This window comes from Nuphar pumila, chromosome 4 (assembly GCF_984573655.1).
Source record: "Nuphar pumila chromosome 4, dmNupPumi1.hap1.1, whole genome shotgun sequence".
Lineage (NCBI taxonomy): Eukaryota > Viridiplantae > Streptophyta > Magnoliopsida > Nymphaeales > Nymphaeaceae > Nuphar > Nuphar pumila.
In genome coordinates this window covers 102,068,719-102,092,566 of record NC_143252.1, presented here as the reverse complement: position 1 = coordinate 102,092,566, position 23,848 = coordinate 102,068,719, and the positions used below count along the sequence as shown (strand labels likewise).

The 23,848-nt window shown below is 37.1% G+C and overlaps 1 protein-coding gene across 6 annotated transcripts; it reads left to right on the top strand.

The window, feature by feature from the left end:
- Positions 1–22,265, top strand: LOC149840363 (uncharacterized). 6 transcript variants are annotated; one of them, XM_090003115.1, is made up of 10 exons: positions 1–122; positions 2,461–2,884; positions 3,006–3,142; positions 3,970–4,083; positions 4,190–4,267; positions 4,922–5,083; positions 19,001–19,127; positions 19,724–19,881; positions 19,968–20,094; positions 20,349–22,265. In XM_090003115.1, the coding sequence occupies exons 2-10, from the start codon at positions 2,558–2,560 to the stop codon at positions 22,002–22,004; spliced, it is 2,886 nt and encodes a 961-aa protein (XP_089859241.1). In that variant the 5' UTR covers positions 1–122; positions 2,461–2,557; the 3' UTR covers positions 22,005–22,265. The 6 variants fall into 6 exon arrangements, with proteins under 6 accessions (XP_089859241.1, XP_089859242.1, XP_089859247.1 ...); XM_090003116.1 differs by having other exon boundaries at positions 17–122; positions 2,437–2,884; XM_090003121.1 differs by having other exon boundaries at positions 32–122; positions 3,970–4,087.
- The last annotated feature ends 1,583 nt before the right edge of the window (positions 22,266–23,848 follow it).

The following is a 23,848-nucleotide window of genomic DNA, read 5'->3' as shown; positions in this document are numbered from 1 at the left end:
AAATTGCTTCTGAGGACTCCTTCTTCCCCCCGAGGTAAAGAATTGTGGAAACCCTAATCTCTCGCCTTCTTCTGGGAAGGCCTCGCTTTTTTCCTTCGCCGCCAAGGACGACGGAGATGCCGGTGAGTGTTCTTCACGATTCCTTCTTGACCCAGTTTTAGCGCTCCCAACTCTTCTCGATTCGTTTTTCTATTCCTTTTGATCGAGTTTCGGTTGAAATCTATCGTTTTTTTTTATGGATTTTGGGTCCTGTTTGCATGGAAGGGATTGGTGGTTTCGAGGGAGCTCTTTTTCGGGTTGAAGGTCTCGTTTTTAAATCGACTGTGATGGAGGGGATCCGCGGTTTCTGTGGAAATTGAGATTCAGTATCGTTGGGATTGTTGGTTTGAGTTTTCTTGTGGAATATTTGGATTAATTCGAAGTTTTCTGTTTGGTTCATGTTGTTTTCTTTACGGCGTGGAGTTTTTTCGTTGCGCTGGTTTGGGATTGCTGGATCGAATAATTGGCGGCATTCAGGGGAGTAGGTTATGTTTCGAAAAGACTGTTTTTTCGTTCGGCTTTTATGCAGGTTTTGAGGCGAATGAGCTATAGAGCGTCATCATGGTTTCGTTGTCGTCTTTTGTTTTAATAGTTTTAGGCATTCTATCTAGACCCAATTGGGAAGTTAATGAATCATGCTAGATGGAAAAGGATAACCGGAAGGGGTTCTTTCAGTGGGCGGATTTAGTTGTGCCGAGTAGGTCGACTTCAACTAACTTAAGAATATTGAAACTTGGAAGAGTGTACAGTGAAGGCCAATCCTGGTCATGGTGTTCGCCTCAGAATTGAGCCATTGCCCTCGATAATGTTTTCAGTTATCGTGTCTTCTAAAGCTGTTAACTAGTTTTGATTGGACCCGTTCTATTATTGGATGTTGAGTTGTCCGTGTTCGGAATATTGCTCCATGCAGCCTAATTGAGGCTTTAAATTTTGTTGGTAATTCAGTAATGCATTCTAATCCGAGAAAAAGTTCTTAGTTCTGTTAGTTCTGGACGTGTGCATTCTTGAAGGTTATAGAAGGAGTCTTGATTTAGAATTAGCAGCGTTATATGGGGCTGCACTTTGGGGAACTTCATCAGTTAAATTCTGAGTATGGAAGATGTCAACGTGGTTTTACCTCCAAAAGCCATATAAAAAGCAATGCTCTAAGAATGTCTTTGAGGCTAAAGGATCCAGAATTTCTGGTTTCTAGGACCTGAAAATTCACTACATGACCAATCTCTGTTCCTTTTACTAACTCTCATCGATTAGACTTCTGGCAACCTTTTCATGTAAACCTTTCCCTTAGTTCCTTTATATGCTTAATCTTTAGAAAGGAATCTGTAGAATTGTTATGTCAATTACTCTTCCCACATTGAATTTCTCACAGAAAGTATATCTTGCCCCTCTTTATTAGTAACACATAATGGATACGGGAAAGAAATGGAGTCTATCTCTATGTGTCCATTCTGCTTCTGTTTATTCTATAAGCAACTTATACCAGCCTCATCTCTGGGTAAGCATTGAAAAGACAACTACCTTTCTTATGAAAAGCACTCCAAAGCTTTCAGAACTGTCCTTATGTTGTTGCTATTGAATATTTTAAGGGGCTGTTTGGTTGGGCAGGATTCCATTATGTACTTTCATCATTTCATACAAGGAATTGCATGGAAGGTAAGGAATGCCTTGAATGTCTTTTCTGTTGTTTGTCTTGTGAGAAATGTCACTACTCATAGCCTTTGTGGAAAATTTATGGACAAAATCCAAAATAATGCTAAATAGCTAAGCTTTTCCTTTCATTGTTCATTTTTTTTTCATAGCTTTCCTGACATGAGAGCAGAGAGAACCGACATTGATGGATTGCCTGCCTGACTGACTGGCAAATTTCGACTTCTATTTCTGGTCATCTCATGTTCGGAAAGTGATCACTAGATATAAGTTGAGCTGATAAATATTTCTTGGACAATTTATTTCCCATTCATTTCTTTGTGGTGTTCCTTGATGGAGGTCACCCACCTAACTCCTCTCATCTTCCTAACTGCATCAGTGGAAATGATCAGTGAGGTTGTGAATGTTGAACAAAACATTTGGGGGTGGGGGATCGAGAGAGGTATATTAAGACAATGGATTGGTAAGTCAACAATTGGTTATCTAAATATAGACTAAGCATAATTAACCTGAAATGAAGTTCCTATATCACCTGGTTGTGTTGTTTCTTTCCACTACTTTTATTGGATAGTACCACCCTTGGATGGATATATGGTAGTTATGTCAGAAAAGGTTACTCTGAATCTTCATGCAAGAAAAATGATTTTTTTTTTAATATCATGAGTAATTGGTTGCACTTGTCAAAAGACATTGATGGATTTTTTTTAAATGAATAATAGAAAACTAATATGCAAAAGGTGAGCTGATCAGGTACCATTTGCCTCATGGATGCAGCTTGTTGCCTCAAAGAAAAGCTACACGCAGAGGCAGTCAAAGTATCTGCTTCAAGATATGCTGAGTTTGTTTGAGTGAACTTTGTATTAGCTGCAGAATGGCAGCTGGTCACCCAAAAAGGCGCCTGAATGCAGTAAATCTTGCAAGTTGCAATATACCAGAGCAACATAGAGAAAAAAGGAGGCGGGATGTGGAGTTATCTCCCTCCATATTGAGATTGAATCCTCACATTTCCCTTGAGTGGAAAGAGAATAAAAAAAGAGTTGTTGCAAGGAAGGATCAGATTGGAATTTCACGAAGACACTTATCTCCTTTTATTGAGGCAGCCTCCTTGTCTCTTTCTAGCACTGGGTTGGCTGATGTTTTCACCATTCCTCATGAAATCGTTGGGTTGGACAATCTGAAAGGCCTACTTTCTTATGAGGTAATTACTCGATGATCTGTTGTGTCATCCTTTCAGTATATTTTAAGTTTATGTGCTTGTAGAGCATTTGGTAATTCGCATCCATTGTGCATATTTTACTCGGTCCTCTATAAAATTACAGGGTTGGAGAACCTTCCTTTCCGAGTCAGAGAGGACGCTTCTGTCTCAGTTTCTTCCTAAAGGAATTGATGTAGATCAAACAGTGGAATTATTGCTTGAGGGGGAAAATTTTCACTTTGGTAATCCTTTCCTTGAATGGTTAGTATAATTCTCTTCAATAACTATATCTTTTTACCATCATTTGTGGTAAATATAATTTGCTAGCTTTTCTTATAGTTCAGTAAATTGAGACATGGTGCCTAAACATGAAGTCTTTCAGTCCAAACTTGGGCATTGTGCATTTCTTGGTGTTTGTTACTGTAAGGTGCAGTGGGAAAAATGGTTAATATATCCAGAAAAGTGTGAAATAGATTGAATGAATTTATATGTCTACCAAGGAAGATGTGCTTTGTAATTTTGTCTAGGTTTCCATTTTTTCATATATTAGTTTGTACATCACTGTGTAATGCACCATATGCGGCAATATGCCTGAGTACTTTGTGCAGCTCTGCATGTTGTGATGCTTAATCATATACTCATTCTTATTTGAGAAATCTTAACCTTACTGTTCTTTGGTTTCAACTGTTCGCTGTTCTTTGAGTGCAGTCAATTTCTCTGTGGATTATATTTTTCTTCGCTTCATAATAGCTTTTCTTATTTACTTCATTGTTTAAGAAAACTTCACCCTTCTGTCAGCTGTCAACATGCTAAAATTATATCTTTCTTGCCTTTGCAAAGTAAACAGAGTTACAAATTCACTATATTTTCCATTTAGCCATGGTTATGCTGAAAACACATTGTTTTCTTACAAATCCTGTTGTATAGCTTTACAATTTCTCCTTGTCACACTGAATCCTGAAATATGAAATTATGAATGCTTACACCTGGCATGACAAACCTTTAAAAGATAAATAATTTTCTAATTTCTTCTGTGTTTCTTTTGTGTGTGTGAAGTTATTAATAGAAAGAAAGATTGCTGTTTGCAGGGGTTCTTTGCTTTGTTCTGGTAGTGTTCATCCAGATGCTGTGGTTCAGAGAGAGCTAAGCTTCAAGGCCAACAAGAAGGGTTACTATTCAGAGTTGCAGAAATATCACAATGAGTAGGTGCCTAATTATCCATATTATATTGCTATAATTTTGTCCTTATCTGATGCAGTGGTGGTGCAGTTTGTGATTTTAAATTGTTTGATTTTTTTTTCAATTCAGTATGTTATCAGAATTGCAGAGGTTGAAGGAGAGATGGATAAGTTGCAATGATCCAACAAATATCCAGAAGATACTAAGGTTTTTTATTTTACCATGAAAGGCATTTTTCTTTATGTTTCTAAATGTCTGGTTTGATCTGTAAGATATGCTCCTCTGGAGAAGGGAAGTTTTGAATATTAGAAAACAATTAAACCTCATGTGAAGTTCATGATGAACATAAAAAGTTTTCTTTCTCAAGTTCCAAGTAACATGCTGCTTGATTGTTTAACAACTTTTATTTTCCATCTGTAGCATGTCTTTGGTCTGTAAGACCTGTTCCTTTGGAGAAAGGGGGTTTTTGAATATCAGAAAACAATTAAACCTCATGTGAACTTCATGATGAACATAAAAAGTTTTCTTTTTCAAGTAACATGATGATTGATTGTGCTCACAACTATTATGTTTCCATCTGTTGCATGTCTGATTTTGTCAGTAAGACCTGTTCCTCTGGACAAGGGCAGCTTTTGAGTATCAGAAAACAATTAAACCTCATGTGAAGTTCTTGGCGAACATAAAAAAAATTCTTTTTCAACTTGCAAGTAACATGATGTTTGATTGTTTTTACATCTTTTGCCCAAAAAGGATACAAATGGTCAAAATGATTGATGTTTTCATCTTCTTGGCCATGTTTTCTATTTTTTGTTATTATAATGCCACACTATCATAATTACAATTTCTTTTCTACAAAACCAGATGTGGGAGGAAACGTCCGGAGAACAGTGCATCATCTCATGCAAAAGAATCAACACAGTTGAACATGAGAGAGAATCTTGGAGGGACTAGTGATTCCTGTTCCTCAATTGGAGATGAAGAAAATGATGTTTTGGATAAAAAATGTGAATATTCTCAAGAAAGGTAGTTATACTTCTATGAACTGAATTAATTTTTTATTCTTCAATTTTCAAGTCATTATACCTTTTATGAATTGAAGATCATCAGGAAATGTGTTATGGATGTTCATGCACCTGTTTGAGCTGGAGAGCATAATAGATTCTTCTGTGTAGCATCTTTGTGCTATTTATTGAATAGAGCAATCTTAATATTTTAGTATATCTTCATATGCATTATGTAGTTTGCATGTGTGTGTGTGCATGCATGTGTGTGTGTGATTCTTGCCAGGAGTGACTTTATTCTTGTGATTGTTATGACCCAGCTTGCCCCTATAAATGAAAGATGCTAAATTCAAATGAGCTGTGTCAGAGAATTTTAAGATTATTCAGTTAGAAACTTGGGTAACAATGTGTAATTAACTTGATTGCCAATGTGTTTTTGATTTGGTGACTCACAGATGGTCCATGTATAGCAAAAATTACTACAGATGGAACTTCAGAAATCCATTGTTTTACTTGTTGATTTAGTTTTGATTTGTATTTAAACATTTCCTCTCATAATTTGTGGACTTATTGGTTCCATCCAGGGACTGCTTCCATGCAATCAAAGAGGCTAAAAACAGATTTAGTTCAAATAACTCCCATTTATGTGCATGTACTTCTTTGATGTATTGAGCTTTTTTATATTTTTGCAGGGCTTTGTTTATATTTATTTTGAAATTTTGTCAGTTCTTGTTCTTGAGTTTGGTTTAAGCACAATCCTAGTTTTGGCAAGTCAATGCCAGCAACAATTTCCATCATGGTATTGTTGATATCACATCGTAATTCTAATACCATTGACTTGTAGGATGTGATTTTCATAGTTGATACTTGATACATATAATTCACTCATCTTATTCAAAAATGTGTAATTCAGTTATGCAGGAACACTAAAATTCACCTTCAATAAGTTGCAACTCTCATATTGAATTCAAATATGAAATATCTAAGATCTTCTCAATTAGATAAATATTGCTATACACTAGTGTAGGAGAGCCAAGAAAGATAACGGTGTTTGTTCACGTACTTCCATGGCCGGCTGGCCTCTGTGATTTGAGGGGGGCTCCAAATTTTGGAATCCAGTGATAAGATGCAAACAGAGAACCTTCATATGTTATTCAGCCAACGACACCAAAACTTGATAATAGCAGGCGTCTCACAAATTTCTATGTAATGAAATGGTGGTCGTCCATGATCGCCCTTGGAATACTCAAAAGAAGTGTCTAAAAGACACTTTAAGCAAAGCCCTTAAAAAGGGTAAAATAGGAACAATACACACATAAATAAATAATTTTATTTATGTAAAGGGATGCTTGAAAAGCATTACAAGAAGTGATTATACAAGAGGGGGCTGCACCCCTATTTATACAAGAGCAAAGGGGAGAACTCATAAGAAGCTCTCCCTTCTAGTCGTTGGACTAGTCCGACGACTAGAAATCTAGCCGTTGGACTAGTTTCAACGACTAGACAGTTTGGTTAAGTTTCGGTTGGAACTTAACCAAACTATATTATCTAGTTCAATATGAACTAGATAATATATATTACATAAAAAATGAAAGAAAAATAAAAATAAAAATAAAAAATAGAAAAAATATATAATATATATAATATTATTATATATATGTTACATTTTAACACTTCCCCTCAAACTTACTGTACAATGAGCGAAAGTTTGTCTAAAAGGAAGTGGAATCTGGGAGCTCCAAGAGGTTTGGTGAAGAAATCTGCTAATTGGTATTTTGATGTAACATATGGCATATCAATGGTGTCATGCAGGAACTCCTCTCGGACATAGTGACAATCCATCTCTATGTGTTTGGTGCGTTCATGAAAGGTTTGGTTGCTTGCGATGTAGATTGCACTCTTATTGTCACAACACATGCCCGAGACTTGTGTTGCTTCAACTCCCATGTTAGCTAAGAGTCTTCAGAGCCAAACAACCTCTATTGTGGTAGTTGCCATGACTCTATATTTGGCTTCAGTGGAGGAAAGAGAAACCTTTTGCTGCTTCTTGCACCTCCATGATATGAGAGATTCACCTAAAAACAGTGTTTTAAAACTCGTCGAGTCAACTCGTTGACTCGGCTGACTCGGCTTGGCTCGACCCTCCAACGAGTCAACCCGGCAAGGCAAACTCGGTTTGCCAAAACTCGGGCTTGACTCGGGCTGACTCAGCCTGACTCGAGCGAGTTCTGGGATGTTTGAAATTTGATTTTTTTGGGTATTTCAGAATAAAAAAAATTTGTTTCTTGCATCAATAGGGAATAATTAATTGGCTTGTATAATTTGATCAATTGTCTTGAGAATTTCTTCTTTGATTTTGTTATGGATTTTCTCACACATAGTATGTAACCCATACTTTCAAATATCTTTCTATTTTTCAAATTACTGAAATGGCTATAATGTTAATTTATTTTTTATGACTGAATAGGATCATGACTTTGAAAAGAACTTGTCTTTAGCTATGTGTAGTTGGAAGTGTACACTACATGAGCAAGTTTCATGTGCTTGTTATGACTGTGATTCTTGAGCCTATAGTATGGCTGAATTTCTCTTACAAAGCACATTGGATATCCTTCATAGTTTCATCTCAAAAACTATAAGCCTCGGCCCCTCATTCTGCTGTTCAATATTGTCTTTTATTAGATGATTTCCTTGTGAGTCTATTCTGTATAATCAGATACTGTGGCTAATTTTTTCTGGCAGTCATCCTAGTGTAGCTTAAAAGTGTAATTCTATATTGTACATGGTTACTTTTGATATGTGGGCATGTTTCATAAAGCACAAGTCCAATATTTTATGAGCCGGGATCAAACTCTGATTTTAAAGTGGATTGGGCCTACAAAAGGTAGAACCTGGTGAACTTGCCATTACAACATTTATGAGTTGGTCAAGTCTCATCAACTTCAGTACAAACCATGCATGGACCATTTTAAAAAGTCCCAACTACAAACATATTTTGCTTAACATGAGTTTAAAAAGTCCCAACTACAGACATATTTTGCTTAACATGAGCCCCTGTATATGAGTTTATCATCTCTTGTTTACTGAAAAACATGGTTTGAGACAAATTATATATTATTTTCTTTTAAAATCAAAAGTTAACAAAACCCGGTCCGAGTCACCGAGTTGACCCGCCGAGTCACGAGTCAATAAAGAACGAGTCGAGTCCTGAGTCACGAGTTTTAAAACCTTGCTAAAAACACTCAAAACCCAGTGGTTGAGTGTCTATTATTAGGATCACCCCTCAATCAGCATCAGTATAAGCAATTAAATTTAAAGAGGATGATGCAGACAAGAAGAGTCCTCGTGAAATAGAACTCGTTAAATATCTAATAATGCGTAAGACTGCTCCCATGTGAACAGAGTTGGGGGCATGTTGAAATTGACTAGCCGTGTGGATGACATGTGCAACGTCTGACCAAGTGATAGAAAGGTAGGAAAGAGCTCCAACAAGTTGTCTAAATGGAGTAGGATCTTCAAGTCGTTCTCCATCATCAATTTTCATCTTAAGATTAACTATTTTTGGAGTATCTACTTTCTTTTCATCTGAGATGTCAGACCTGAAAACAATGTCAGAAGCAAATTTAGATTGAGATATCAAATACCCTCTGGGGGAATAAGAAACTTCTATTCTTAGGAAATATTGTAATAGTCCTAGATCAGGCATTTCAAAATGAGTTTTAAGAAGAGTTTTGATATTAGCAACTCCCTGTTTGTCACCTCCAGTGATGATCATATCATCCACATAAAGAAGAAGAATGATGATATCTGCATCAGATTGCTTAATAAACAAAGCAGTGTCAGTCAAACAAGAACGAAAACCAATATCAATCGTAACATGACTTCACCTATCATACCAGGCTTTTGGTGTCTGTTTAAGACCATAAAGAGCTTTCTCAAGACGAAGAATTTTACCCTTAGGAAGACTAATACCAGGAGGAGCTTCACTTCTTCAACACGACTCCCATTTAAGAAAGCATTTTTAACGTCCATTTGAAATATAGGTCATTTCTTAATAGAGGCTAAGGCAATTAAAGTTTGAACTGTGTTCATTCGAGCCACAGGAGCAAAGGTTTCTTCGTAATCAATGTCATACTCTTGAGCTATAGGTTTCTTTCCAAGAGGTAGATCTTGGATGGACCAAGTATTGGCCTTTTCTAAAGCATCTAGCTCTAATTTCATAGCTTCAATCCATTCTGCATGATTTTTGGCTTCAAGATACGAGGAAGGTTCAACATAGGATTGAATTAAAGCAAGAGCTGCCCTATATGAGGGTGAAAAGGACTCATAAGACAAACTTCCCTGGGGGTCTAGCGATTCTAGAAGTCCTACGAGGAGGAGCTTCAGAAAAATCTTTCTAACACATGGAGGGCGTTGCTCTCCAATTTTTCGTCTTGAATACTGAAGACTAACATCCCTACTAGTTTGATCTTCGATATCATTTTCATAGCTAGTAGGGATTTGATCATTGTCAAAAATACATTCAAAATCCTCTTCATCGGATTTGGAGGTTAAGTCAATTAAAAAGGAATATTCAGTAATATCCTTGGGTTTTTTACTTTTAAAAAAAAAATCTTTTTTAAGGAAGGTCACATTCCTTGACATATATAGCTTATTATTTTGAACATCGTAACATTTGTACCTTTTTTTATTTTCGGCATATCCTAAAAAGGCACATTGAATAGCACGAGGAGTGAACTTATCATTTTGTCTGTAAATACAAAACATTTGCAACCAAATACTCTTAACTTGGAGTAGTCTGGAGCCGAGGTATAAAGTTTTTCAATCGGAGATATGTTTTCTAAAGAAGAAGATGGCATTCGACTTATAAGATAAGTAGCAGTTAAATCTGCTTCAGCCCAAAATCTTTTTGGCACTTGACTTGCTATTAGCAAGGTCCGAGTGGTCTCCATAATGTGACGATGTTTGCGTTCTGCAAGATCATTCTGTTGCGGGGTATTTGGGCAAGATCGTTGATGAATAATGCCATATAAATTAAGATAGTTTTTAAACTCTCTAGACATAAATTGTTTCCCTGAATCAATGCGAAAAATGGAGACATTACTTTGAAATTTGTTTGTGACCATTTTAGGAAATATTTGAAAGTGAGTAAAAACTTTGGATTTATGTTTAAGAAAATAAATTCAAGTATGTCTAGTAAAATCATCTATAAAAATGACATAATATGAGAAACCACCTTTAGAAATCACTGGTGCGGGTCCCTAAATGTCCGAATGTATTAACTCAAGAGGTTTTGAAGAGACAAAAATTCTACTAGAGAAATGTAATCTTTTCATTTTTCCCAGAATGCAGTCTTTACAAGCAAAATTTTCAGATTTACAAAACTTTCCCAAACTTGGAAAATATTGGATTTTAGACATATGAGGATGGCCAAGTCTTTTGTGACATAAGCATGTTTCCAATTTCTGAGCATTTAAACAAAAAACATTCTTGGGTAGTTCTAAAAAGTCCATGTAATACAATCCTCTTTCTCTATGGCCTTCCCCAATCAGCTTCCTTGACTGACGATCCTGTATCCAGCAACCATTAGAGGAGAAGGATATATTACATCCATAATCAGAAATTTGAAAAACAGATAAGAGATTCAAATTAAGTTTTGGGATATATCTAACTTCTGGAACACAAAAAGTTTTGGTTTTTTCAAAACACCCAATTCCCTTTATTTCAAGAGATGTTTCATCTGCTGTAAAAACTTTTGAAATACTTGAGTTATTTTTAAAACATTCAGATAAGCATTTATAATGCAGGGTCATATGAAATGAGGCACCAGAATCTAAAAGCCAAGGAAAATTACCTGGATCGGAAACAGATGTAACTGCCGCTCCAGTTGAGGCTTCAGCGGAAGAAGAGGCCTTTTGAAGAAGAGGCTGAAGAATCTTCAAGAGTTGAGTCATAGAAACAGGTGGATCTTGGTCTTTTGATTCTTCAAATGATGCGACCTTTTCATCTCTTTTCTTTAATTTTGGACATTGAGGCCTATAGTGCCCCAGTTCATGACAATGATGACAAATCACTTTTCTTTTATCAAACTCGTCATTTTGCCTCCCAAAATGAGGTGGCCTGTAAGTGCGAGTATGATTCCCAAGCCTAGACACAACTAGGATAGAATCATCACCAACTTTAGAGGAACCTTTCCTGAGACGATTTTCCTCCATTGTTAATTCTTCAATAGTTTCAACAATGGACGGAATTTTTCCCCGGTGAAAAAGGGCCGATTTGGTGGTTTCAAATTCCGGCGTTAATCCAGTTATAAACTGGTAAAAGTGTTCAGCATCTAGTTGCTTTTGACGAATCTCAATGTCTTCGACACAATGCCACTTTGGTTCTAAGAGAGAAAGTTCCTCTCAAAGTTCCGACAACCCGTTGTAGTATTCACGAATCGTTTTATCTCCTTGGGTCATTATTCGAACCTTTTCTTGGAGGTTGCACACATGTGCAATATCTTTGAGGGAATACATATTTTTAAGGTATTCTCATGCCTTATCGGCATGATCAAACTTGGCAAGACTTCAACACTTTTTAATGTCAACGCTATTGATAAGCTATGACATTATTTTTGCATGAGCCATTCTCCACTTCTTCCATTTTTTCTCATAAGAGGCTAGGGCCTTGATTTTCTCCTCTTCCAGTAGAGGAATCTCTTTATCTCCCTCTTTTTTGGTAAGCGATAGTTTAGGTTCCGACTCGGAACCATCCACAATTTCCCAAAGACCTTTTCCCCATATATGGTGCTTCATGATTGAAGCCCATGTTACATAGTTCGTATCACTTAGTTTCATGGGAATGATGGTGACTTTATCATTGTCATCCATCAATTACAAAGGAAGAGAAAGAATAGGGATAGAAGAGAACAATAAAAGAACAAAAAAGAAAGAGATACAAGATGTAGAGACTTCCAATGAAGTGATAAAACACTTCTCTTCAAGTGGCGAAATGCTTTTGCAAAGGGCATGGAAACGGATACAACTTTTCTCCAAGATCTAATATTCCTGTAGCTCTGATACCATGTAATGAAATGGTAGTTGTCCACGATCGCCCTTGGAATATTCAAAAGAAGTGTTTAAAAGACACTTTAAGCAAAGCCCTTAAAAAGGGTAAAATAGGAACAACACACACATAAATAAATATTTTTATTTATGTAAGGGGATGCTTGAAAAGCATTACAAGAAGTGATTATACAAGAGGGGGTTGTACCCCTATTTATACAAGAGCAAAGGGGAGCCCTTCTAGTCGTTGGACTAGTCCAACGGTAGAAATCTAGCTGTTGGACTAGTTCCAACGACTAGACAGTTTGGTTAAGTTCCGGTTGGAACTTAACCAAACTGTATTATCTAGTTCAATATGAACTAGATAATATATATTACATAAAAAATGAAATAAAAATAAAAATAAAAACAGAAAAAATATATAATATATATAATATTATTATTATTATAATATTATTATATTTTAACACACATTAGTGAGGGGTTTGGACCAACATTGCAACAAAACAACCAACAATGAAGCACAAAAAGAATGTGAAGAAACAAAATAAAATAATATTGTACTAGGAAGAACAACACCATGATCCCTTGGCTCTAGGTTCATTCTCGTTTCCTTGTAAGACCACAGTCTTCCCATTTCTTAGCCTATTATCTAGCTTCTTCAGCTCTTGCGACTGGAAAACTTTCCTATTCAATATGCTATAGATCTCTTTGACGACAGTCCAAAATGCAGCATATGTGAAAATCTCTCTAAAAAGAGATTTTGTGTATAAACACAATGCTCAAAACACGAAGTATGCACAAAGGAGAACTCTCACAAGTGCACAAAGCACAGATACAAATGCTCAAGAGCATAAAAAATATCAACTTCAATATATGGGGTCCCAAGAGGGGCTTTACAAAAGGATAGAAAAACCTAAAGGGGATCACCCCTATTTATAAGAGAATGAAGCAATGGGGGGGCTCCAATACACATGTTGGAGCCCCTCCAACGGTTAGAATTCTAACCGTTGGAGGGGGCTCCAACATGTGCATTGAGAGCCCCCATGTCACATCAAACCAAAAAGAAGAAAAAGTAAAAAAGAAAAAAGAGAAAAGAGAAAAAATACAATAAAAGAAAAAGGGGAAATGTACAATCATATTTTCAAGTGAGAATATGCATAAAAGCTGTAAAATTACATAAATACCCTTATCGGGTTTGATATATATATATATATATATATATATAAGAGATTACATTTTAACACCCTCCTCCAACTTAGGGTGTTACAACCGAAAGTTTGCCAAGAAGGAAGTTAAATCTTGGAGAGCACAGCGCCTTGGTGAAGAAGTCTGTCAGTTGATATTTCGATGTAACATAAGGAAGGTCAATGGTTCTTCTTAAATATTCTTCACGAACATAGTGGCAGTCCATCTCGATATGCTTCGTGAACTCATGAAATGTGTAATTTTTGGCAATATAGATTGCACTTTTATTATCACAACATAATTTTGTGGGCCCTAGAACTTGAATATTCATATCTTCCAACAAGCTGCGAATCTAAACAACCTCCATGGTAGTAGATGTCATGGCTTTATACTCAACTTCGGTGGATGAAATCGATACTTTTTGTTGCTTCTTGCATCTCCAAGAAATTAATAATTTTCTTAAAAAAATACAAAAACCAGTGATGGGGTGATGGTTATTTGGATCACCTCTCCAATCAAAGTCAGTATAAGCAATTAAATTCAATTAAGAAGAAAAAGATAGAAATACCCCCTTGTTTATTGTACCCTTTATGTATTTGATGATGCGGAGAATGACGCTCATATGAACTGTAGTAGGTGCATGTTGAAACTGACTAGCAACATGCACTGCATGAGAAATATCAGACCTTGTAATGCTGAGATACGTTAACGATTCAACCAGTTGCCGGTAAGGTGTCAGATCTTTTAGGAGAATCCCATCATCAATCTTCATCTTTGAACTTACTATTTCAGGAGTTTCACAGACCTTGTCATTTGTGATTTCTGATCTGTCAATAATCTCACAAGCAAGCTTAGTTTGAGATAAAAAATAGCCTCTGTGAGAATAGACAACCTCAATTCCCCAAAAATATATCAGAAATCCTAAGTCTGACATTTCAAATCTTGAGGTCAAGATAGATTTAATGTTTTTGATTCCTTTGACATCATCACCTGTTATTAACATATCATCAACATATAATAGTAATATAACAATCTCTGCATCCGATTTATTAACAAACAATGCAGTGTCAGTATAGCATGAAGTGAAACCATTTTCAGTCATTACATTGTTAAACCTATCGTGCCAAGCCTTGGGAGCTTGTTTCAAGCCATAAAGAGCCTTACGAAGACGAATGACTTTATTTTTAGGAATTTCCATACCAGGTGGAGCATCCATGTAGACTTCTTCATTAAGATCACTATTTAGAAAGGCATTTTTGACATCCATTTGATAAATATTCATTTTTTAATTGAAGCAATGATGATGAGACATCTGACAGTAATCATACGAGCTATTGGAGCAAATGTCTCTTCATAGTCAATCCCGTATTCTTGACTATACCCTTTAGCAACTAGACGAGCTTTATATCTATCAAGAGATCCATCACTCTTGGTTTTGACTTTGAACACCCATCGACATCCTATAGTTTTATTTCCACTGGGAAACATTTGAAATTCTCAATTGTTGGCTTTCCTAAGCGCTTTGAGTTCACTTTCCATGGCTTCTCTCCATTCAACATATCGTTTGACATCTTAAAAAAAATTTGGTTCAAAATATGAGTAAATGACACTTAAGCAAGCCCGATATTTAGGAAAGAAAGAATCAAAAGATACAAATCTAGAGGGAGTTCTAGTTCTTTCGGTTCTTCTAGGGTTTGAATCATGTGGGGAGATAGATTCACTAGGTTCACTATATTGTTCAATAGCACTTCTAAAGGTGCGTCTATCTCTATGAGTATAGGTGATAGGATCTTAGTTATATTTTCTTCTTGAGAGGTAGAAGGGTTAGAGTTATTGTTGATTTCAACCACTTCATTGTCACTGTTATATGTTGATTCATCATCACTAAAGAAATCATCTTTAGATAATAGATCAAAAAGAAAGGAATAATCGACATTTTCTAAGTGAAATTTATTTTTTTCAAAACCATTATCATTTTTCAAAAAGGTTACATTCCTTGAGACATATAACTTATCATTTTTAGTATCATAACATCGAAACCCTTTTTGGGTTTCGGAGTGGCCAAGAAAAGCACAAAGAATGGCTTTTGGTGAGAGTTTATAGGACAAAACACTTACAACAAAAAACTCTCAATCTATTATAATCGGGTTCTTTTTCATATAGAGTTTTGAAAGGAAAGATTTTATCTAAATTTTTGGATAGAAGACGATTAATAAGATAAACTGAAGCAAGAGCCGCTTCGGCCCAAAAAAAATTTGGAATACTTTGGGAAATAAGAAGGGTTCTAGTGGTTTCAACGATATGCCTATGCTTCCTTTCGGCTAACCCATTTTATTGTGGGGTCTTAGGACACGATCTTTGATGGACAATACCATATTTATCAAGCTATTTTTTAAAATCATTGGAAAGATATTTGCCTCCGGAATCGGTCCTAAATATTTTCAAATTACTATTAAATTGATTCTTAATTATCATATGATATATTTTAAAACATGAAAACACTTCATGCTTATGTTTAAGAAAATATATCCAACAACATTTAGAATAATCATCCACAAAAATCATATAATAGACAAACCCTCCCTTGGATATGACGGGTGTTGGTCCCCAAACATCCGAATGAACAATTTCAAAAGGTTTTATGGTAAACATAGATCTTTGTTCAAAAGACATACTTCTCATTTTTTCCAAGAATACAATTATTACAAAAAAAGTACTTTTACAAGGATTTTTAATAAAATGCAAATAGGATAATTTGGTGATGTTGGGATGACCAAGTCTTTTGTGCCAAACATTTGTCTTTATGTTGGGCCACATTACAAAAAGGGGTTTTAGGAATTTGAAGGGAATCTACATAGTATAAGTCTCCCTTCTTAGAGCCTTCCCTAATCAACTTCTTGGACCAGTGATCATGTATTAAACATTTATTAGATAAAAATTGAATGTCACATCCAAGGTCTGAGAGTTGAGAGACAAAAAGTAAGTTCAAATTCAATTTAGGTATAAATCTAATTTGGGGAATAAAGAAATTTTGAGTTTCAAAGTTTTCAATCTCCTTAATTTCAAGAGAAGTGCTATCCGCGATTGAAACAAAAGATGGTGACAAACTTTTAGAATATTCAAAAAGAAAAGAAATGTTTAGAGACATATGAAATGAAACACTCGAGTCTAGAAGCCAATAAGTTTCCCCTGGAGGGGAAGGAGTAGATACGGCAGCACTGGAAATGGCTCTCTTAAGAAGTAGTTGAAGAGCTTCCATAATTTGATTTAGAGAGAGAGAGCTTCATTTATGGAAGTAGATGTACCTTCTTCCTTTTGTGGTTGGGATGTGGTTGTCATAACCAATAATTTCTTCCATTTGGGACAAACCAGTTTGATGTGTTCCAGTTTCTTGCAAAAGTGACACAAGATTTTGCTATAGTCCCTTCTTCCGCCTTGTCCTCCATTGGATCCTTGATTTTGATTTTTAAACTGAGGAGGCTTATATGTTTTCGAGTTGTTCCCGGGCCTAGAAACGACATTCACTTCATCACATTCTTCTTTATTTATGGGCATTGCAAGAACACTTGGACTTTGCTTGCAAATGCCTATACGAGTTTCCTCTCCACTTAACTTTGTAATGACGTCTTCTAGAGATGGAGAGGTGAAGGAGGATAAATGGAGAGGATCTAATTTGCTCAAACTCGGGCCTTAGCCCATTCAAAAAATAAAAAATTTGATCTTGTTCTAATTGGTTATGACGAAGTTCTATGGCTTATCCACTCCACTTTGGTTCGAGCATAGCATGCTTATCCCAAACAGAAGAGAGTTTGACAAAATACTTCCTTATAGTCATTTCCCCTTGGAGGAGAGTTAATGCCCTCTTTTGAAGATAATACTTATGGGACAAGTCCCTAGAGGTGTACATCTTTTCAAGATACTCTCATGCTTGAGATGCCTTTTTGAACTTTATGATATTGACATTGATTGTTGTCTCAACGAAAGAGAAAATTCATGACAAGATTTTAAAGTTCTTCATTTTCCACCCCTCGTGTTTTTTGCTATATTCTTCATCTCTCTCAAGAATTTTTATTTCCCCTCTTTCAACCAAAGTGATTTTAGGCTCCGGTTCTGGAATCGAGCCTTGAACGTAACCCCAAAGCCCTTTTCCTTTAATGTGAGCTTTCATATTTCCGACCCACACGTGATAATTAGAGCCATTTAACTTGAAACCAAGAGAAAAATGGGAATCTTTTTCACCCATTAGAGAGGAAAGATGAAAGAAGAAATGCGTACCACAACAAGACTTATAAGTCTTACTTGATGAAAAACCCTTGTAAAATATTGAATGAAGAGAAGTATTCATGCCAATTTCGAAAATGTTGAAGGCATGCTTTTTGAGGCACTCAATATTTGTTAAGAACCGCACCACTTTCTTCCTCCGAGCGACCTTGCTTTGATACCTTGTGAAAATCTCTCTAAAAAGAGATTTTGTGTATAAACACAATGCTTAAAACACGAAGTGTGCACAAAGGCATGAATACAAATGCTCAAGAGCATAAAAAATATCAACTTTAATATATTGGGTCCCAAGAGGGGCTTTACAAAAGGATAGAAAAACCTAAAGGGGATCACCCCTATTTATAAGAGAATGAAGCAAATGCGGGAGGGGGGGGGGGGTTCCAATACACATGTTGGAGCCCCTCCAATGGTTAGAATTCTAACCGTTGGAGGGGGCTCCAACATGTGCATTGAGAGCCCCCCATGTCACATCAAACCAAAAAGAAGAAAAAGAAAAAAGAGAAAAAATACAACAAAAGAAAAAGGGAAAATGTACAATCATATTCTCAAGTGAGAATATGCGTAAAAGCTGTAAAATTACATAAATACCCTTATCGGGTTTGATATATATATATATATATATATATATATATATATATTAGAGATTACATTTTAACAGCCTCTGCATTGGATGAATCAAGTGCCGATGTTTCAATAAAGAACATACCTTGAGCCTCTGCTACAGCCCTACTTTCCTCTGTACTTACCTCTCTTGTATCCTTGAGATCAGACTTGTTCCCAACAAGTATTGTAACAACATTCATATCTGAATGAGCTGTTCAAATTATAAAAGAAATAATGAGTGCATTTCTTGCTATAAAATGCAACACACAACAGAAGAGAGAGACTCACTTTGAAGTTCATTCAGCCATCTACCATGCTGTCGAAAGTCTGCCGTCTACTAATGTCATATACAACTAAAGCACCAACAGCACCTCGATAGTATACCGAGGTGACTGCCCTGAAACGTTCTTGGCCTGCAGTGTCCCATATATTAAGAATTTAAGAAAAAAAAGGTGCAACCCTTTTAATAAATAATAGAATTTTTATGTACAATGAAAAAACAATTTAGGGCCTCATTTGGAAGCTTGGCCTAGGGCCTCAACTTCTCTTGAGCCGCCCCTGCGTACTTCACCAACCTAGGATGTGTCATTCAGCACCTGTGGCTTCCATGCCGCCCCTGCGTACTTCACCAACCTAGGATGTGTCATTCAGCACCTGTGGCTTCCTCTCCCTCTGGACAATGCGTGTGGATATTACTCGATGCCTTTGTTTGCAGCATGAACATCATACTTGGATATGTATGAGGAGTCATTCTAATTGGATGCCTCACATTTTTGGAATAAAGCATAACCAGATGGTCTCTTTTGGTTGTGTTGGAATAGGTTATTAAAGCCTAAAGGTGGGAGATCCATAAGCATTTCGGCAAAGAAGAAACTGGATAGCAATCTGGGAAAAGAGGATAGACGGGTTAAAATGTCATTTGATTCCCGTGATCCTGATTCATATAAGGTATGACCTAATTTCTCATATTTTATTTGGGTCAGAACTCAGAAGCCTGAAACCTGTCACCCCGCCTTTGCTGGCTAAGTTGTCTCGGTCGGTTTTTGTTATAATTGTGTTCTTTTTAGAACACACACACACACACACAACATGCATGCACGCTGAACCACAACAATTGGGTGTGTGTGCAGAGACAAAGTTTAACAGCATTGCTAGATGAAACTGAATTTTGGTTTTTGTAAAGCAAGTTTTTTTTCCCAATAGCGTTGTAGATTTTAAAATCCACCAATCTTACCATGTATAAGCTGATAAATGCTTTGTGTTTTTTCCGTCAGTGGTCATTCATTAGCTGTACTTTTTTGTCAGGGTGTGTTTCCTTAAAGTGCACACACTTGTTAAAAGCTAAGTTTCTGCTGAAAAACATACGTTTCATTTCCTTTTTCTTCTTTAAGGATATAAGGAAATGTGGGCAGGTGTTGCTTGTTTGGAGCTTATAACCATGTTCCTTGTTTATCCTTAGAAAATTTATAATTGTACTTGATTGGTTAGTCCTTGGTTATATCATTGGAGGTTCTAACTGATTACAGCTGCCTTGGGGAATGCAGATCAGCAAGACACATCATCAAATGGACGAAAAACTAAAGCAGACAGGTGGATCACTTAAGTTCAAATCTCTTAACCATGTGTTGGGTGACATCAAAAAGCTTGAAGTACAACCACATGGTGCTTTTGAGGAGGAGAAAAAGAAGTTGCATGACCATTGGTCAGTGAAGATTTGCATTTGTAATATTGAACTATTATTACCTGTGTTTTTTTGTTAATCTTACTGCTGCAAACCTGTTTACATAGGTTGCAAATTGCCTGCACTGAAATACTGAAGGCTCATGTGGCTCGCATAGAAAAACAGTTGCTGAAAAAACAATTGATGATGTTGCTGTGTCAAGAAATCGCAGATTATAGGCCTACAGTCAATGAGGTTTGTTGATATCCTGTTAAGAAGTTGTGGAATTCTTTATGATTGCTCGACTTGCCAGTGGTTCTTTAGAAAGGCTATTATCTGCTTAGCACTTTGAAATTGCCAAGTTGGGTAAATTCTTTTGAATGCTTTCTGGGATTCTGCTTGCTGTTGGCTAGTTCTGAAAATAAATGCTATCCATGTCAATGAAAGCCATAAGAAATACTATTTCAAAATATGGTACTTGAATAATTGTTCAACGGTTCTATGTTCAGGATGAGGAGAGAGAGAGTAACAAGTGTGTGTCAGAAGACTATACTTCAGATGCTGAGGAGCCGGATGTTGTTATCCATAAAATGTGTGTGTCAGAAGACTATGCTTCAGATACTGAGGAGCCTGATGTTGCTATCCAGAAAGAGTCAGAAGACTATGCTTCAGATGCTGAGGAGACTGATGTTGCTATCCAGAATTGTAGGCAAGAAGAGTCTGTCCCCTGTACCAGCAATCATCAAGCTTTTGAGCGGATTCCTTCACTCAACAGCCATGATGAATCTGATGTTGCCTCTGAGGAGTTGGATGATATTTATGACCCGAATGAGATGACTGCTGAGAATCATGAATCTGTTCCTTGTTCCACTGATCATCAGACTTTGGAAGGGACTCTTTCACTAAACCATTGTGAGCCTGAACTTGTCTATGAAGAACCTGGAGAGGGTATCAGGAACTCAGATGAGATTGTGGTTGAAAATTGTGAGGAAAATGTTGAATCATCGGTTGTGAGCATGGAAACTGATCGGAGTACTGGGGATGAGCCTCTGACTCCACCTGTTTTTTCTGAATTTATAGAAAATGGCAAATCAAATGAGAGTATGATTCAAGGAAGAGATGCCACTAATGGTTTCTGGTCAGTAGTGAGCACGACGAACACAACATACTATGATACTAGAGCAAGCCATAATTACTCATCTGTAAATAATTTATCAATCAAACACCATCAACTAGTTGAAGAGCAACCTGCTCGTGTGATTAATCTGGAGGAAGACATTCTAAGAGAGGAAGATGAAGGGCAGATCCTATGTAGACCTGATGATGTGAGTTTGGCAGTGCAAATGGGTAATGTGCCATCTTTTTTTGATACATATGCAGATGAAGCACATAGTCAGCTGGTAGGTACGGCCCTTGTTCTCAAGGGGCAGCAGTCATATCCACATCACAATATAGAGGGGATGAAACAACAAGAACTGCAGTTCTCGTTGACGAGCAACAATCTGTCAGAGGGTTTTCATTACTCTCAGCATCTCCAGGAGCAACATCAGCAGATGCTTGAGCAGAGGCAGGCCCAAGAGAAAGAGTTCTACATGCTTGACCTCATGCAGAAGAACATGTATGGTTTTGCTGACAAGCATCCAAATCGTGAAGTCTTTCCAGCACCAACAAGCTCCCTTGACTGGGAAACTGATTCTTCACGTGTGTTGCCTTTCCAGTCACCTGCTACCAGAGAGATGTTGGATCACCACTGGGGTTCCTGTGAGAGCCGGGCACACTCTAACTTGTCTGGCTTGGACATTACAGTTTCCTCTCAAGGTCACCGAGGTGATGCAAGTGGTGGTGGGCATGGGGCCTTGTTTGGCTTTCCACCGCAGTGGACTGGACTGGCACGGTCCTCTTATGACTCTCTCAGCTCTGATCAGTATGTTCCTTCTAGTTCATATGCTGGTGGGGCAACTACAGTTGGTAATGGGATCCAGTGTCATAATCAGCATTACAACTATGTGAATCAGCATAATTCTACCATCCCCCAGAAGAAGAGTGTCAGCATGGCATGGATGAACATGCCTTTAGCTGCCAGTGTGAACTCTGAGCTGATGCATCAGAATTCTGTGATGCATGATTCAATAGGTAAGCCATTTTTGGGTCCTTGGAACCGGTAGTCTTTCATCTTATGGGTGATGGTCTTTTCCTCAAAGATAATATGGTGGTGTTCTTTTCCTCAAAGATCACATTACTTGTCTTTTTTGTGCTTGGGCCACAGTGATGCCTGCTTGCACCATTGAAGCCCATGGAAAAAAGACCCAACGAGGGGGCTGATCAAAACATAAGAAAATTTTGTAAATATTAGCAGGTACAGAATGACACCTTAAATTCCTTTCTGTACATATATCTGAAGAAAAGCTCTTCAATATTTAAGCTAACCAGTGCCATTTGTGGTCATTTTCTTTTTGGTTAGATGAAGATTTTAGTGGGTCCTATGAATTTTGCAGCCTCTAAATTAATAAAACTTTTTTTGAAGGAATAAACATATATTTTTTGAAGGACTCTAAATAGTAAAGCTTACATGTTTATATCCGTTCTTACAATTGTGGTCCTTGGATGGGAATTGTCTGCTATAGAATTGTGATATGGGGAAACTTTTTGAGTTGTAATTTTACTAATTTCTGTTTGCTGTTAGTTGTGGCTGATAACATTAACAATATTGATCTCCTTGCCCTCAAACCATTGAATTTTTCTTTACCTTTTTACTGCAGACGATAGTCATCATTTGAGTTGGTGAGTCTGCAAATTAGTGAGGACTGCGGACTTGGTTCGGTGTGCTTTTTAGAGCCCTATCTCATGGGACCAGGGCCAAGGCCCAGTCTGTGGTATATAAACCCTGTTGTTCTGAGTTTGGTGTAGAAGTCCTGGCCAGACCAGCTATTACCTGAGACTGGTCCCACAAGATACGTAAATTGAATGGTTTTGGAGCCTAATCCTATCTAATATCTTCCTGATAACTTAGCAGGCCAAACTGGCCCTGATTACCCCAGGTCTGACTTAGCCTAGGACCGCTTTTGCACAGTGCGTTCATTCTTGTTCCTTTTACTATATGTATGCTATATTCATGCAAGAAACTTTATACTGGTGGTTTGTCTTTATCTGTCCTTGTAATTTGTTGGATTTATTGTCAGATTTTTGGGTGAACACAGATCAAGTCTTAACTTGCCTTAAGAGGTCAAGTTTAGTGAACCTGCTTCTAGCATTCCTTTTGTTTGTTATTATTATTATTATCATTTTTATATTTAACGAGGGGATACCCTGGTTCAGGTGGTGGGGATCGGGGGAGATTGACACTCGCTATTTCTTTTGCTGGGAACAGTCTTTTTTTTTTTTTGTTTCTAAAAGTGATGCTTATGACATGGAGTTGCTGACATTGCCTTATTATTAGGGGTGACAACGGGTCAGGTTTGGTTCGGAACCAGGTCAAACCAAACTTGGATCGGATTTTTGAGTATGGTATTGGGTCTGAACTTGGGTTTAATCAGGTCCACTATAAGGAAAACCATACCTGGACCTGATAAGAATTACATAAACCAAACCCGGTAAATCATATTTTTTTTAGCAATTTTACATTGAAAAATTGCTGGTCTTAATCGGAACTTGGGTCGGGTCCAAGTCTGGTATAAAATTTTACAAACTATACCTGGATCAATGTATTAATCGAACCTTTGGGTCCAGACCCAGGTCTTAATCAGGTATTCTTATTTATCACCATACCCGGATCCTATAGGGTGTGGTTCGGGCCTGGTCTGGGTAAACCAGGCCTGTTGACACCTCTACTTATTATCATAACTGAAAACCAAAGTTTTTCATATAAAATCTCCATCTCAAGAGATGAACATTTTTCACATGACAAGCTTCTCTCTCTCTCAGCCCCAAGGGGTGGGTTTGGTGTAGTGGGAGGGTGCCTTGGTTGCTAGAGGGGTTCACCACAGGTTTACACCGTTGGGACAGCAACTTT